Source organism: Ictidomys tridecemlineatus, chromosome 4 (genome assembly GCF_052094955.1).
Source record: "Ictidomys tridecemlineatus isolate mIctTri1 chromosome 4, mIctTri1.hap1, whole genome shotgun sequence".
Classification (NCBI taxonomy): domain Eukaryota; kingdom Metazoa; phylum Chordata; class Mammalia; order Rodentia; family Sciuridae; genus Ictidomys; species Ictidomys tridecemlineatus.
In genome coordinates, this window is record NC_135480.1 from 207030567 (window position 1) to 207045897 (window position 15331).

The window sequence follows — 15331 nt, forward strand, 5'->3', positions numbered from 1 at the left end:
TAAAATGATCAGCTTCAGAACTATGGTACTTAAGATTTATAAAGAGCCCTGCCTTGCCTGAGATAAGGCTCTATGTCCCGTCTCACTACATGTGAGAGCGACTATGAAAGAAGCAGACCAGATTTCAGTACATTTAAAAGTTGTGTCCAAAAGTTGGTTCTTGTCACGATTACCAGGATCTCAAACAGGGGATTATAATGTATAACACTGCCAGAATTCAAGGTAGCTATTACATAAACTAAATATGCTTTTACCCTAGTTAATTTTAGTTTGTAGTTTGCTTATAGGTGGTCTAAGGATTGCTTGTTGCTGTTTTACAGAGGTACTGATTTAAGAACACACAACCTGGGCTAATTTAAGATAAGGAGTTATCACCAACAAGATAGAGAGATAGACATTAAAGCCCAGTACTATTAATATAGGGCTGTTAAAATTTATTTGCTGGATGTTTAAGATTAAGTTTTAAAATTAAAGTTAAATTAAAGGGGCCAAGAAAACCAATATTTGGCTCTTGCCCTCAGAGTCAGTCTGAGTCAGGGATAGGGGACTTCTCCAAAGGGCTCTGCAACCCTAGGCCACATAACCTCCTGATCAGGGAGATTAATGAGACCAGTGGAGGACAGGAAGCCAATCAGTGCATTTGCTGTGAAGAGGAGGGTCATCAGAGAAGGGAGACATCCCTGATGCTTCCGAGGGAAGCCACATGGTCAAGCAAGGCCTGGACCCATCCTAGCGCAAATGGCACTAGCAGAACTGAGAAGCTGCTGTGAAGTTCCCGAGGATTTCCAGAGTAACTCAGCTGACTTAACAATAGGTAGAAACAAAAATCAGTTTGACTTGCTTCATCTTAAACACTTAGCAAAGACAGTCAAAGCCTAAACACTGCTATTCCTGGGCATTTTAAATGATAATAATAGTTAAATGTAACTTCCAAAACTAAGTAAACTGGAGGCTACAAAAGAGATTCTCAGACAGGAATGCCTGATAACCATAAAAAGGGACTTCCAGAATAGTTTTTAGTTTAAGGCCTTTATTTCTAACCTACACAGGTAGGCTTAATGTTTGCTAGTATGGTTATCCAGCCCTAAGTAACAGAATTAAAGATTTCTCTATTAGACATAGGCCGGTAAGGTATGGTCATATATTTTATATAAGTAAGGGGGAGATGCCAGGGACCAAAAGGGAGTTCTCCTTCAAAGAATAGCCTGACAGTTACAAGAAACAGCCCCCTAGGAGACATCTCGCCTGGGAGACACCCTGCAGCCATCCATCTCCCTGAGACATCCTGTGCTATCTCACCTTGTGAAGACTTCTAGCAACTGCCGATAAGAGAGCTCCCCCCATCCCCAGCCCATAAATACCCCTGTGTGAACAATAAAAGTTTGCAGTTTGATCAGAACTTTTGTCTTGCTGTCACCCTTCGTGTCTCTTGTCCCTTCATTCCTCCCCATCTAGGTTCACTGCCCACGTTGATGTGTCCTGCCGGTCGGGGCAGTGAAAGGCACACAAGGCCACTCAGTGTCTGCACCCCCCAGGTGCTGCTCCAGCCCAGCCAGCCTGGAGGGGACAGGCGTGGGCTGTGGCTGGGAGCCCCGGGGAGGGCGGGCCCGGCTTCCCCAGGGACTGGCTTCTCTCCTGCTGCTGAGGGGGACTGATCTCCAGGCCATAGGCTGTGCCCCAGCCCCCAGAGCCCAGCTCTCCACCCTGGAGCTGCCCTCCTGGCTCTTCCTGCCTGGGTGCCCCTCCCCAGAGCTCCCTGGAAGTGGGGACACATCATATGGCCAGGAGCAGTTCAGCCATCACCCCTCAGAGCTGCCCCAGGCCTCGCCAGGGATGGAGGAGCCTCCTGGTCCACCCAGTGTGAGCCAGGAGGCCAGGTCTGCTGTCTCGAGGGCACTCCTGTGTCCCTCGCCCACCTCCTCTGTGGCAGCTGACGTCCCCAGGAGAGGGGCTTGGCTCCGCGGTCCTCTGCTTTATCAGGGCAGCTGAGGAGCTCGGCCCGTGGGAGGGTCATGAAGCCGTGTCTCCTGAGTTGTTCGACTCTGCGGGTCTCCGTGGACTCACTCTAACAAGGGGACTCACGGCTGCTATCGCTCTGGTGTTCTGAGGACCCCCTGCCCCCGGCACAGCCGAGGCTCCCTGGGTGTTCACCTTCCCCCTGGAGCGGGCTTCAGGGGCGGGAGCCCTCACAGCCTGCTGTTAGCTGGTCCCAGGGTAGAGGTGCTCTGAGCACGAAGCCTGTCCTCCCCAGGGGGGGTGGGGAGAGTGGGGTCCATGAGCAGCTGGAGGTGCCACACAGGGGGAGGTCTTTCTGTTCCTGTTCTTGTTGACCATACCCTAAACACCTTGTGCCTCACTGTGTGTGAATCTTGGGTCTATGTTTGACAAGGGCATGCATTTTCAGTCCTTGAAAAAGTCATGGAAAACATGCACAGATGATTGACAGCACAGGGCTGCCCCTACAAGTCCTGTGCTAGTACAATGGGGCTCTCCAGGGGCCTCCTGCAGCCACCCTATTATTACCCAGTGACCTTGTGGGCTGAATTCTACTGAGTTCTCTAACCGTGTTCTTCTGACGGAATGGTCGTTCACACTGTTAGACAATGGCATGGCAGGAGGTCAGGGTCACCTTATGGTGGACAGAAGGTAGTGCCAGAGGTAGATGCTGTGGAGAGAGTAGAACAGGAGGTCGGGATCAACCCATGGTCACCACGGGGAGTCTGTAGGGCAGGACAGTAGGTGTCCCCCATTCTCCGTGGCCCAACTGATTAAGAGGCTAAGGCAGGAGGATCCAAAGTATGAGTTCAGGCTCAGAAACTTAGCATGACCCTAAGAACTAAGGGAGACCCTGCTCAAGATAAACAAAAAAAGATGTGGCTCAGGTTAAGCACCCTGGTTTCAATCCCTAGTACCAAGAAGAAAAAAAAAAGGACAATTATAAAAGCAAACAAACAACCCCCTCCCCCACCATATGCAATAAGATTAGAGCAGTCATAAACAGTCTCCAAATAAGGAGAAACACAGGCAGGACCCGTTGGCTTCACAGCTGAAAAACCAGAGTTTTAGAGAAGTAACACCAATGTCCTCTGAAGATTTCAGAACATGCAATGGAAAGGGACCCTTCCTGACGCATTCTATGAAGCCACTATTGCCCTGCTGCCAAAGCCTGCTAGGGACATCACAAGAAAGAAAACTAGGCAAATATGCTTGGTGAACACAGGTGCAAACCCTTGATAAATTATTGGTGTTACCTCTGATGAACCTGCCAAGAAGAGAACAGGAAGTCAGTGAGGAAAGCTCAGTGGCTCTCCATACACCAAGGCAAGCCACTGAGCAGGGAGGTGAGGAGCTACAGTACAAATTCAAAACACAGGAGATTGAAGGAGTCACTAGAAGACACAAGACGTCCCCCATGACCACAGACTGCGGGAATTAACCTTGTCTACATGGCCTTGCTGCCAGGAGTGATTCATGGCCATGGTGTTTTGTGGCTGCAGCCCGAGCCGACCAACACGCTCTAACGTGGCCTTCAAGCAGAGCCGCATCTCGGTCCCCAGAAGTAGTCAGAGCCGAGGACCAGGCTCAGGAGCTAAAGGAAGATGGCAGAATTTCAGAGGGGGACACATCTGTGCCTAGTGATTCCCCAGGGTTGCACACACCAAGCCAGGGCTGTGGGGCCGGGGACCAGGTCACCCAGGTCAGTGCCTTGAGAACCGTGATCCCCATCTCCCCAAGCCTCTCTGGTGGCCACGAGCCTGGTGGACAATGGCACAGCCCCCTCACCTGGAGGCCATGCAGGGGTCTCCACAAAGACCAAACCTAGTGGGACAATGCTCTTTTCCTGGGAGTCACAGGCCCAGCTATGGGCCAGCTGGTGACTGTGCCCTGGGGGTTGCTGTCCTGAGAAGGAATGGGGCCTTTCCACTGAAGGTCAGTCGGGCATGGGCGACCTGCAGAGCAGGACCCAGAGCACGTTTGTTCCCAAGGGGCTGGAGCAGACAGTCCCTCACGCGGCTGGTTAAGCGAGAGGCTGGGTGGGCACGCCCTCTCCCTTGGCCTGGAGCCTGCCTGGTGTGACACAGGCATGGGGCCTGGCAGCTCAGGCGACAGTGGCGCCCAGCAGAGCTGGAGGGGACATCAAGGAACTCACAGAGCACAGCAGTCTGGCTGGCTCTGGAATCCAGGCCCATTCCTGGTCAGGGGGTGCAGGAGCCGCCGGCACCCAGCTGAGGACCCTCTCCATGACTGGCTCAGCGCTGGGCCCCAGAGCCTGGGAGGGCCCAGGAGAGGATTAGGAGAATGGGGGCTCCCAGGACAGGGGCAGCGGTGGCCACAGGTACATGACCACAGAGATCAGGAAGGATGGTAAGAGCCTGGGCACCGCCCCAGGAGGGCTAGCTTCCCCCCACACCTGAGCCCGCTCAGCCCAGAAACACCCTGGGAAGGGAGCAGCCCCCAGTGCCACAGGCAGTGACTGTCACAGGAGTTGGCTCTCACGGGGACAATGGACACTCACCTGAGTCAGGACAGTAGAGAAGGGAAGCAGGCAGGAACCAGGGCTGTGTCCTGGAAGGTCCAACTCACACTGACCTTGGGGAGCCGCACCCCCTCATGCACCCTGTAGGGGGCCAGGTGGAAACGCAGTGCTGGCCCAGGTCCAGCCCCGGGTCCAGCAGGGACATGGGCCCTCCTGGCAGTCCTTTCCTAGTCCCCAGTGTCTAGAGAAGGGGTGACTCCCCTGGGGTGGAAATAACGGGAGGGCACAGAGACCCCAGGCATCTCTCCCAAGCCCAGAACAGGTGTCCCTCGCCTCCGCAGTGCCTAGGGAACAGGTGGCGCTGTGTGCAAGACAGAGCCCCAGGAGCGGCTCCCAGGTGCCACCCAGTGGGCAGAGACAGTGCCAGGGGCTTCCTGCCCTGTGAGCCTATTGGTGGATAATCCCCAAGAGAGGAGAGGGCCCACAGGGAAGATTGGGGTGACAGCAGTACTGTGGCCTGACTGGGGAGGTAACACGGATTCACATGAGTTAGGATTCATGCCACGGTACCAGGGAAAATCCACTTCACAGCTCAAATTTTTATTAAAAATGATTTCTGCAATGACATTTTATTCTTCTTGTAATCAAATTTCTGTCTTTTCAACAGAGGTTTCCCCTTAGCTTCGATGCTTTGAAAATCTTCACCCTGAAATGATGAAGCTTTTTCCTACTTTCTTCTTATCTGGGATCCTGGCATTGCCATAATTTACTTTGGGCCTGGAGTGTGGGGAGACAAACCTGCCCCTGTCCTGAAGGGTCAGACCTGCTCTGTCCTCCCAAGTGTCCAGCTGCCTTGGGCTCCACCTGGCACCTGCTGGGTGGACGCCATTGCAGGATCATCCAGAGGGCCAAGGAGGGGAGAGAAGAAAGGACGGCAGGTCAGAGGGGAACTCAGGTAGCTGGGTCGCTGAGCTGATGGTCAGGCGGCTGAGCCATCAAAGGCCCCTCAGAGGAAGAGGTGGGCACTGAGGCTGGCTCTCTGGGGAGCCGGGTCCCTCAGGTCCGTGGTTACTGGGGCCGCGTTTATCATCTCCTGGCTCACTGTGGTCCCCCACCGCCTGTGGGCCCAGTGTTCACAGAGACCAGGGCCTGCACAGACCACGGGGAGGGCCAGGGCGAGGGTGCAGACCAGGGGAGGCTGTGCCTGGCTCCGTCTGCCTGAGGGGTGACCAGGGAGCTGCTGGACCATCCCCATCACCTGCCCCTGGGCCCAGCCTGCTTCATGTCTGGCTCCTGCAGGATCCTGGAAGCCCCCGTTGAGGCAGCAGCCCTGCCAGGGACCTGTGCACCTTCTGCAGCCCTGACACAGAGGTCTCCCCAGTCCTGCCCACCCCAGTGACGTCCCCATGCCCCTGCCCACGGCTCGGCACCTTCCCAAGCCACTCAGGGCTGTGGCTCATGAGGAGGACCTCAGGACAGCACCCCTCTGTGCTTGGGGTCTGACCACTGTTGGAGCCAATGTCTCCCCAGCTCCCCCGTGGCTCCCCCTCCTAGCAGGGCCCCCAGGAAGCCATCGCCAGGCCCCTAAAGACTCGACCAAGCCCAGAGTGGTGCAGAAGGTCTTTATTTAGAGACAGGAGGGATGTGGGTGGGGACGGTGGCTGCATGGGACGGGTGGTCCAGCAGGAGGGGTGGTCCAGGAGGGCACAGGCCTTGTCAGTGGCAGAGGGGGCTCACGGGGTGCAGACCCAGCTGGCTCTGGGGACAAGAAGAGGCGCTGAGGTGGGAGACCCTCCCATGGGGGGACCAGGGGCAGGGCTGCAGGCTGAGCAGATCCAGGTGCACCTTCCTCCTTCCCCAGGCTTGGTGAAGACCCTGATGGGCAGCCATGGCCCAGGGAGGGCTCCCAGGTTGCCATGACCATCCGGGTCATTGATGGCCAGAGTAGGGATTGGATCAGGGCCCAGGGTGTGGGAGGGCACAGGAGCTGACCTCACTGGTAGAGGAAAGTGTCCCCAAGTGTCCCGGATCGCCCCCAGGGCCAATACCTGAGGGCCTCACCCCTGCCTGGCCAGGTGGGGTCTCCCCCTTGGGTGGATGGGAGGAGGCAGAGAGGTGGACTGAAACTCCAGAGCGGGGGACTCTGGGTGTCTCCAGTGTCCTCCCGCGGTCACTTACCCTAGTCGTGCTCGGGAACACAGGTGTCTGCAGAAACCAAGGAAAACTCGGTGGTGAGGAGGCGCCAGGATGGGTGCAGGCCCCCTCACACCCACAGCTGCAGCCCTCCATGACCAAGACCCAAGCAGGGCCCTGGTGTCCCTGAGGGGCTCGGGACATGGGCAGGCAGAGAGGACGTAAGGACCCAGAGGGGACGTTGGGGTCACAGAAGGACAGAGAGACACAAGGGAGCAAAGACAGGCAAGACATAGGGTGGCACAAGGAACACAGAGGGGACGTTGTGGGGGACAAAGGCAGCCGGCCCCTCACCCGTCTGCTCAGGTGTGAAGATGTTCTCGGCCAACAGTCCCTTACGCTGCGTGAATTTCCTAAATTCTTCCAGGGCCTCCAGGTTCTCCTCGGGGCTCCTCCCTGCAGAGAGGGGACCAGGGGAGCTGAGGGGGGCTGGCTGCACATGCTGTGGGGACAGGGCCACCAACTGGCATCCAGAGCTTTGCCCTGGAGTGAGCAGGTCTGCAGTGTCAGGCCCCTGAGCTGAAGCACCTCATGTCCCAGAGTCACAGGGCTGTCCCCTGACCCTGGAGGAACCCTGTCCCATGAAGGTCTTTGCCAGGTCCCTCCCCCTTCAGGCTGAGCTGTCCTGATGCCCAAACACTGGGAAGTGGCACTTGGCAGCCCGAGTGGCTGGAGCCCCCTCCTGAGTGGTCAGGACTCTGAGGGCCCTGTCTGTCCCTGTGCCTGACAGTCCCCCCCAAGCCGACCCCTTCCCACTTCAGAGCTCATCTCTGCCTGGGCAGCTCACAGGGCCCGGCACGCAGAGGCCAGCCCAAGGCTCTAGTGCCCGGTGCCAGGGAGTGGCTGCTGTTCCTTGGCTTTGGGGAGTGGGGACCGTGGGGCAGGATGCCAGGTGGAAATGGAACCCTCACCCATGAGCTTGCCCATGCGGAACTTCTTCCCCGGCTCCTGGCTTTCACAGTAGAAGATGCAGTGGTGGCTCTCGGGCAGCTCTTCTATGTACACGAGCTTCTTGCCGTGGTCTGTGGCTGGACGGAGAGGGCAGCTCTTCAGTGTCTTCATTGTTAAAAACAAAACCCTGGAGACCACGTTGAGGAGGAGCCTCTACTTTCCCCTGTCCCCAGGGGCCACAGCCACCCCAGCCAGGGAAGGAGCCACCCAGCTGTGGAGTCCAGGTGCCAGAGGCTGGAGGACGTGGAGGCTGCAGCTTGGCCCTGGCCCGGGCAGCTGCCCTGCCCTGTCCAGGCCTCCAGTCCTCCGTTCCCCAAAGGTCGAGAGCTAGGACCTCTCAGAGGGAGCGACTGCCCAGTCAGTCCCTGCTGGGGACAGCGTGGGACACCTGGTGTCTGGGGTCAGAGCCACAAGGCCCTGGGAAGCAGAGGCAGCCCCTGCTGGGAGGTGGACAGGACCCTCCCTCCCCTGGGAGCTTCCCTGCAGGGGGCTCCAGGCTCAGCCCCAGGGACTCACAGGTGCTGTATCTGCCAGGCTCCTCGGTTTTCTGCAGAGTAACTTTCTTCTCTAGGCACTGCCCCTTAATCCTGGAAGCAGGAGCACACGGGCAGCTGCTCTCAGGCACCTGAGCCAAGCTCGGCTCACCTGGTGGGCCAGCCCTCGCCAGGTGACACTGAAAATCCCACTCAACCCGCCTGAGCCTTGGGAAGCTTCCTGGACTGTGTCCCCTCATAATAGGGGATTTATTTCTGATGTCACTCAAATGTGGATGGGTGATGGGAAGTGAAAGGGAACCGAGGGTCCTGCAGGGGCAGCACTCACAGGACGGTGGTCTTGGCCTCCCAGCTCCCATCTTCCAGGGCTGTCACCGTCACGGGGAACACCTTCCTGGGCCCCTTCCAGTCTGGTACCGAGGCCATGTTGACCACAAAGGCCTTAGTGTACCAGGTCCCTGTGATCTGGAGAAGGTCAAGGCATGAGTCACCTTGGCCCGGCCCAGATTCTCCCATCACTCCCTGCACAGGGACCTGCAGCCCAGGGGACTCCCAGGGCCCAGGCTGAGCCCCCCGAGACGGCCTCCCCCATGCCTGCTCCCTGCCCTCAGTAGAGCAGGCCCCACACTCAGGTCTCCTGGACCCCACGGAGTGGAGGGTTCGGCCCCCCAGGATCTGTTCATTTCAGGGACGGGGCCTGGAATGGATGAGCGTCACTCCAGAGGGCCCTGTCCCTAGAGGAATTCAGGTTCCAGTGTCACTTCCACAGGACCCTGACCTGAAGCTCCTCCTGCGCCAGCCCTGTCCCCAGAAAGGGCCCTGTCTAGGGCAGCAGAGGGAAGACCATCTCTGACCCTCAAGGGCAGGAGTGCAGGGTCAGCTGGCCTTAAGTGACCCCTGAAGCAGGGCTCCCAGCTGCTGCCCGCTGACCAGGGCTCAGGGCATTTCTCCCACCCGCCCCCTGGCCCCCCAGCCTCACATTCAGCTCCTCCGAGGGGAAGGTCAGGAGATCCTGGGCCTGCAGGGCAGACAGCAGGCCCAGCAGCACGATGGTCAGGAACAGGGACTTCATCTCCAGGCTCTGCTCTGGGCCAAGGCGGGTCACAGGGCGTCAGGACGAGGCTGTGCCGGCTCCTCACAGGACACCCTATATGTCCCCCACGGCCAGTGTCCTGTGTGGACTTGGCACAGGACACACCCACCGCCTGTCACTCAGGGCCACATTCCCATCATCAGGGAGGGGAATGTCGTTATTGTTGGATCCCATGAGTCACATTTGGAGCCACCTAAAGGTGAAAGACACACAAGGCCACTCAGTGTCTGCACCCCCCAGGTGCTGCTCCAGCCCAGCCAGCCTGGAGGGGACAGGCGTGGGCTGTGGCTGGGAGCCCGGGGAGGGAGGGCCCGGCTTCCCCAGGGACTGGCTTCTCTCCTGCTGCTGAGGGGGACTGATCTCCAGGCCTCAGCTGTGCCCCAGCCCCCAGAGCCCAGCTCTCCACCCTGGAGCTGCCCTCCTGGCTCTTCCTGCCTGGGTGCCCCTCCCCAGAGCTCCCTGGAAGTGGGGACACATCATATGGCCAGGAGCAGTTCAGCCATCACCCCTCAGAGCTGCCCCAGGCCTCGCCAGGGATGGAGGAGCCTCCTGGTCCACCCAGTGTGAGCCAGGAGGCCAGGTCTGCTGTCTCGAGGGCACTCCTGTGTCCCTCGCCCACCTCCTCTGTGGCAGCTGACGTCCCCAGGAGAGGGGCTTGGCTCCGCGGTCCTCTGCTTTATCAGGGCAGCTGAGGAGCTCGGCCCGTGGGAGGGTCATGAAGCCGTGTCTCCTGAGTTGTTCGACTCTGCGGGTCTCCGTGGACTCACTCTAACAAGGGGACTCACGGCTGCTATCGCTCTGGTGTTCTGAGGACCCCCTGCCCCCGGCACAGCCGAGGCTCCCTGGGTGTTCACCTTCCCCCTGGAGCGGGCTTCAGGGGCGGGAGCCCTCACAGCCTGCGTGAACCCTCCCTGGGGCGTCCCTCCTCCTCAGTCCTGCAGAGCCCCCTCCCAAAGGCTTCCCCTCTCGACACCTTGACCAACCACAGGTCCCCATGACAGCCTGGTTCCTGTGGATAGATCTCCTGAGAGGCTCAGGAGGCCTGGCGCCCACCTGTGCTCAGAGTTCATGCTGAGTCCCCTGGGCCCCTGCTCTGCTCCTTCAACCTCAGCTGCCCCCAGCTGGAGCTGAATCTTCCCCTTCGCCCTCCAGACCCCACAGTTCCTAGGCCTGAGCACCTGCCCTGAGTCCCAGGGGACCTTGGCTCTGCAGTCAGGTGCTGGGCCCACAATGGTGTCTTTGTGCCTCTCTGGCCTGGGTACTGGCTAAACAATACTAATGAGCACCCTCTGATAACCGTGGGGGTGTCCTGAGGGTGCTGGCATGATCCAGGATTGACCCCCGCCTGGAAGGTGCTCTGAGCAGGAAGCCTGTCCTCCCCAGGGTGGGGAGGGCGGGGCCCGTGCTCTTTAGGAGCAGAGGCCAGGGAGCAGCTGGAGGCTCCACACAGGGGAGACTGGTCTGCCCGTGTTCTGGTTTGACTGTGCCCCAGCTATCTTTTGTCCCCTGTTTTGTATGAGCCACTGATGGTTGGTCTTGTGACAGGGGTACAGGCCTATGTTGGTTTAATGGAAGATCTCCAGGCGCCTCCTGCCGGCCACCCACCTTGCCCCTTGTCCCAGCAAGCTGACCTCTACAGAGCTCTCTAAATTTGCTCTTCCTAGATACTGGTTAAGTTCAGCTTCTGGTGGACACCCTCATGAGGTGACAGGGCAAGGGGCAGGGATCATCAGATGGTGGACAGAGGTAGGACAGCAGTTTGGGGTCGATGCATGCCAGACAGGAGACAAGGCAGAGGTCAAGGTCCATTGATGGTAATACTGCTATGGGATGACATGGCAGGAGGTCAGAATTGATGGATAGATAGATGCTGTCAGGATCCAGCAGGGAAGCAGTTTGGGGTCAACCCGTGATAGAAACATCAGGAAGCTACAGGGTCAGGAGACGAAGGACAGGAACCTCTACATCCATGAGGGTTTTTCCCTCTGTATTACTTCTTACAACTGCACGTGAATCCACAATTCTCTCAAAGCAAAAGGTGTCATTTAAAATCACCACGAGCATGAATATGCCTTTAAATCAGCGGTGGCCCAGGACTCAGCAACTCCACTCAGATGTGTCCTTCCAACAGGGACAGTCCCCCGTGTGCAGAGCAGATGTGACCCACAATAACTTTGCTTAACTTACATATCGTGGAAATACCTTCAATATCCCTCAGAATCACAAAGGCTCAGTGGAAGCGCCTATCTCCAGGAGATGGCGCATTAACGGGGCACTGCAGGAGCAGACACGGCGCCCCTGTGCAGGACTTGTGTGCACCTCCTGCAGGCCCAGGGCAGGCACCAGGGAAGAAAAGGAGCCCGAGGCCCGGCTCTCAGCCCCCTACCTGCTCACCTCTGCACTGACCATGACCAGCGCTGACCCAGGCAACCTGGCAAACGTGCCCCCATCCCTGGGCGGCAACACCCCATCTCCCACCAGCTCTGACCAGCCTTGTGGAGGGATCCCCACACCCCTGTTTCTTCCTCCTCCGTCTCCTGACCCCGAGCTGTTCTCATAGCTCTCCTGACACCTCCATTGTTACTTGTTCCTTGTACAACTTCCCTGCTCCGCCCACTGTGTGGCTCTGTCCCCTGGTCCAGCATGGACTCCTATAATGACCTATTATTTTAAAGGGAGGTGAGTGCTATGGGGAAAGGCAAATGGAACAAGCTGGACAGGGCAACGGGACCAGGGTGTTTGCATTGTAAATGGAAGGGTGCAGCCGGCCTCACCAGGTGACATTTGCACACAGAGCTGAGGAAGTGAGCCATGGAGGAGTCAGGCAGGAGAGGGTTCCAGGAGGGGACATGCGGTGCAGGCCAGGGTAGAGGGTGCCTGGCATGTGCCAGGAGCAGCCTGGAGGGCAGAGCAGCTGGAGCAGAGGACACAGGGCTAGACTGGCCGGATTCCAGGAGAGAGGGAGGCAGGACTGCCGGGCTGGCCCTGGGCCATTGGAAGGACTTGGCTGCTACTCTGAAACGGGAAACTTGGAGGGCTTTGGCAGAGTCAGGATGTGGCTCATTCTTCTAAAGGGTCCCTCCAGTCGCTCAGTGGGGGCAGATTTAGGGGCACATGGGGGGACTATAGGAGCAGCGAGTCCAGTTGAAAAGATCCTGGCAGGATGACAGTGCGATGACGTCCACCTGGGCGTCCAGGAGTGATGGGGAGTGGACGTACATGCCCACCACATACACAGGGAAGCCGCGTCAGAACCTGTGAAAGGATCACACTAGACGTTGGGCACAGGGTATCAGGCCGAGATCCCCGAATGAGGAGCCCAGAGCTCGGAGTCCTCACAGCAGCTCAGAGCCTCAGGTAATTCCAGCACCACGCAGAGAGGGGACCTGCTGGACAAGGCCACCTAGCCGAGGGGAGGAGAGCCGGGAATTGGGGCAGCAACGATGACCAGAGTCTGTGGGACAATGCCCAGATGGAGGGCACATGAGGAGGAGGAGCCCCTGACACAGAGGGTCCAGGGAAATGCCCGGCCACACGTCAGGGGGTGGAGCCCCACAGCCCAGGGAGGACGACCTCGGGTTAGGAGCGTCTCTGAGCTGAAGAGGAAATGTGCATGAACCTGTCAAACAAAAGCTAAGCTTTGAGGGTGGAGGCAGGGTAGGGCCTCTACTGTCCCCTGACCTTGCATAAACGTCCCACGTCCACGTGTCAGTGCCACCTCTGTGTCAACCCGACTTTGACTCGAGAGCCTTGGCCAGGTTTGAACACAGCTCACCCAGCAATTCTGCAGCCCACACTTCTAAATCAGAGACCTGGGTTCCAGCCACTGCTGCCCTGGGGCTACAGGACCCCGCAATATTTTAGGGACAAGGAACAGCCTCCCTGGTGTTTTGGCTTTCACGGGAGAGCAGGCTGGCCTCTTCCTTTCTGAGATCCCCTGGGCAGTCAGAAGAGTCTCTCCAGCCCTGGTTCCTACGGGGTCATCGTCTCTGCTTGTGGCCGCGAGGTGGTTGCTTTCCCAAAGCCTGGCTTCCCACAGGGACTGTCCCTGAGCAAGCTCACACCTGGAGGCTCTGGGGGTCACTTTGTGCCCTGCGCCTCCCACATCCCACTTTCCATTGGCCAGATGCCCCTGCGCTCTGCAAGTACGGGCAACGTCACCCTTGCACCGTGGTTGGCAAGAGTGGGGACCGCCTTTCACTGAGGAGCTAGAGGACAATCGCTGACTGCACGGCCGCCTGAGCTGGCGGAGAGGGCAGTGGGGAGACCGCCCTCTGACACGGTGGGTGGGGCGGCCCTGCCCTCCCTCCTGTGCGCTGGGAGCCTGGGCGTGCTCCTCCTGCCTGCCTGCCCAACAGAGGCACGAGGCCACAGCCTGGGGGACCCCACCCCTCAGGTCCTGCCTCAGAGCCTCAGCCCACAGAGAAGTCACCGTTTTCTCTGGCCAACCCCTGGCCTCCTTTCTTGGAGTATTTACTGCAAAGGGCTGAGAACTGTGACTGGGCTCTGACTCAGAAGGGTCTCCCAAGCCTTTCCTTTGAACTGTGACCATCGGGAGCAGGGGACCCTGTCTCCCAGTCTCTACAGGAGGACAGAGCCCTGAGGGAACCCGTGATGGCGCTCACACTGATCAGCCCTCTCCTCCTTCCTCACGGCCCCTTTAAATACCGGGTCACCTCTGTCAGAAGTTGGAAGATGCACTGCGGCTGGTTTCCAGTGGTGTCCACTGTGAAACCTGCGTTTACCAAGCTGCCCTGAGCATGGGCGGCTTCAGAGCCCACCCAGCCTCGAGCAGCCTCCAGCTGGTCCAAAGGTTCAGACTGTTTCCAGCATCGTGCGGAGAAAGGTCGCGATGGGGAGAAGGATGGTGGCGAGGACGTTTATTGTGCAGCTCCCTGGAAGCAGGATGGGGGCCCCACCAGCCCCTTGGGCAGCACCGGGGCGGGTCAGAAGAGCAGCAGGCGAGTGTCGGGAGCTGCCACACAGGAACCAGTGCCCCTCAGCCCTGAGCGATGTGAGAGTGCAGGTGTGGGGAGCCCGCCCTGGGCTGGGTGTGAACCGTGGGCACCGAGCGCACAGGGCGGGCGGACCCCACTGGCCCCTCTGTTTGGGGGGCCTCAGTCTGTCTTTTCCCACGCCCTGCCTGGATCCCCACACAGCTCATGAGATGGGCGTGGCCTCCCCAGGTGTCAGTCAACCACTGACAGCAGACATCAGGAAGCTGGACTCAACCCCTGACCCCTGACCCCTTGCCTCATTTGAATGGCTTCTCCCCAATAAAAGGGGTCACTCTGTCTTTCCACAGACCCCTAAGGTCAGAGGAGCCATCACAGGACCCAAAGGAAAAGGTGTTTCTCTGTCTCTGTGTGGTTATTTCGTTCTTTTTTTTCTTTTTTAAGAGAGAGAGAGAATTTTTAATATTTATTTTTTAGTTACGGGGGACACAACATCTTTGTTGGTATGTGGTGCTGAGGATCGAACCCGGGCCGCACGCATGCCAGGCGAGCGCGCTACCGCTTGAGCCACATCCCCAGCCCCTCTGTGTGGTTATTTCTTGCAGCCAGTTCACCTGGAGTGACCTTAAGTGTTCAGTTGTGGGTCGTGACAGGTGAGAGTGTCATTGTCTTCCACGGAGTGTGCAGGGCAGGGCCGAGGGTGGTGGGTTGGGGTAATCTCTGGGCTCGCTGCACAGGCTGGCCCTGTGGTCTGGGCCTGGCCATGGTGGCCGGGGCCAGGAGCTGCACGAGGAGGTGGATGGGGGGTGGGCCGGAGCCGGGGTCTGCTCAGAAAGGCTCACAGACGCGCCGGTGACTGACTCTGGGGACTGGCTGACACTGGAAAGGGCAGTCCCGCCAGGGCCAGCAGGGCCCCGTGTCCAGCACCAGAACAAAGCAAAGGCGTGGAGATCACTTCAGGGAGGCAGGCGACCTCGGCCGCACAGGATCTGAAGAGCTGAAGCTCAACACGGAGAACTTCTAACGGGTAACGGGGGCCACTGAAGGCAGGGAGATCCCTGAGCGCGTGGGAGAGAGGGCTCAGCTGCCCGGGGAGGCGCTGCTCGGCCCTGGCGGGGCAGAAAGGTTCTCCAAGGTTGGGGCCAGAGGGCAGGGCACCCGAGGAATT

The 15331-nt window shown here is 58.6% G+C and overlaps 1 protein-coding gene across 1 annotated transcript; it reads right to left on the reverse strand.

Annotated features, from left to right (window-relative positions):
- Positions 1 to 6085: 6085 nt before the first annotated feature.
- Positions 6086 to 9243, reverse strand: LOC144377404 (odorant-binding protein 2b-like). Its single transcript, XM_078048551.1, has 7 exons — positions 9095 to 9243; positions 8444 to 8580; positions 8138 to 8208; positions 7582 to 7698; positions 6965 to 7066; positions 6656 to 6682; positions 6086 to 6235 (listed from the first exon to the last, which is right to left on the reverse strand). Exons 1-6 carry the CDS (start codon positions 9185 to 9187, stop codon positions 6657 to 6659), a joined length of 546 nt encoding a protein of 181 aa, XP_077904677.1. The 5' UTR covers positions 9188 to 9243; the 3' UTR covers positions 6086 to 6235; position 6656.
- Between the last annotated feature and the right edge of the window lie 6088 nt (positions 9244 to 15331).

Excerpts from the sequence above, each read along its gene's own strand:
- LOC144377404 (XM_078048551.1), bottom strand. The coding sequence starts at position 9,187 with ATGAAGTCCCTGTTCCTGACCATCGTGCTGCTGGGCCTGCTGTCTGCC. Across the intron at positions 8,581-9,094 it reads TCCCCTCGGAGGAGCTGAAT|ATCACAGGGACCTGGTACAC; the intron begins GTGAGGCTGGGG and ends GACCTTCTCCAG. Across the intron at positions 6,683-6,964 it reads CTTCACACCTGAGCAGACGG|ACACCTGTGTTCCCGAGCAC; the intron begins GTGAGGGGCCGG and ends TGGTTTCTGCAG.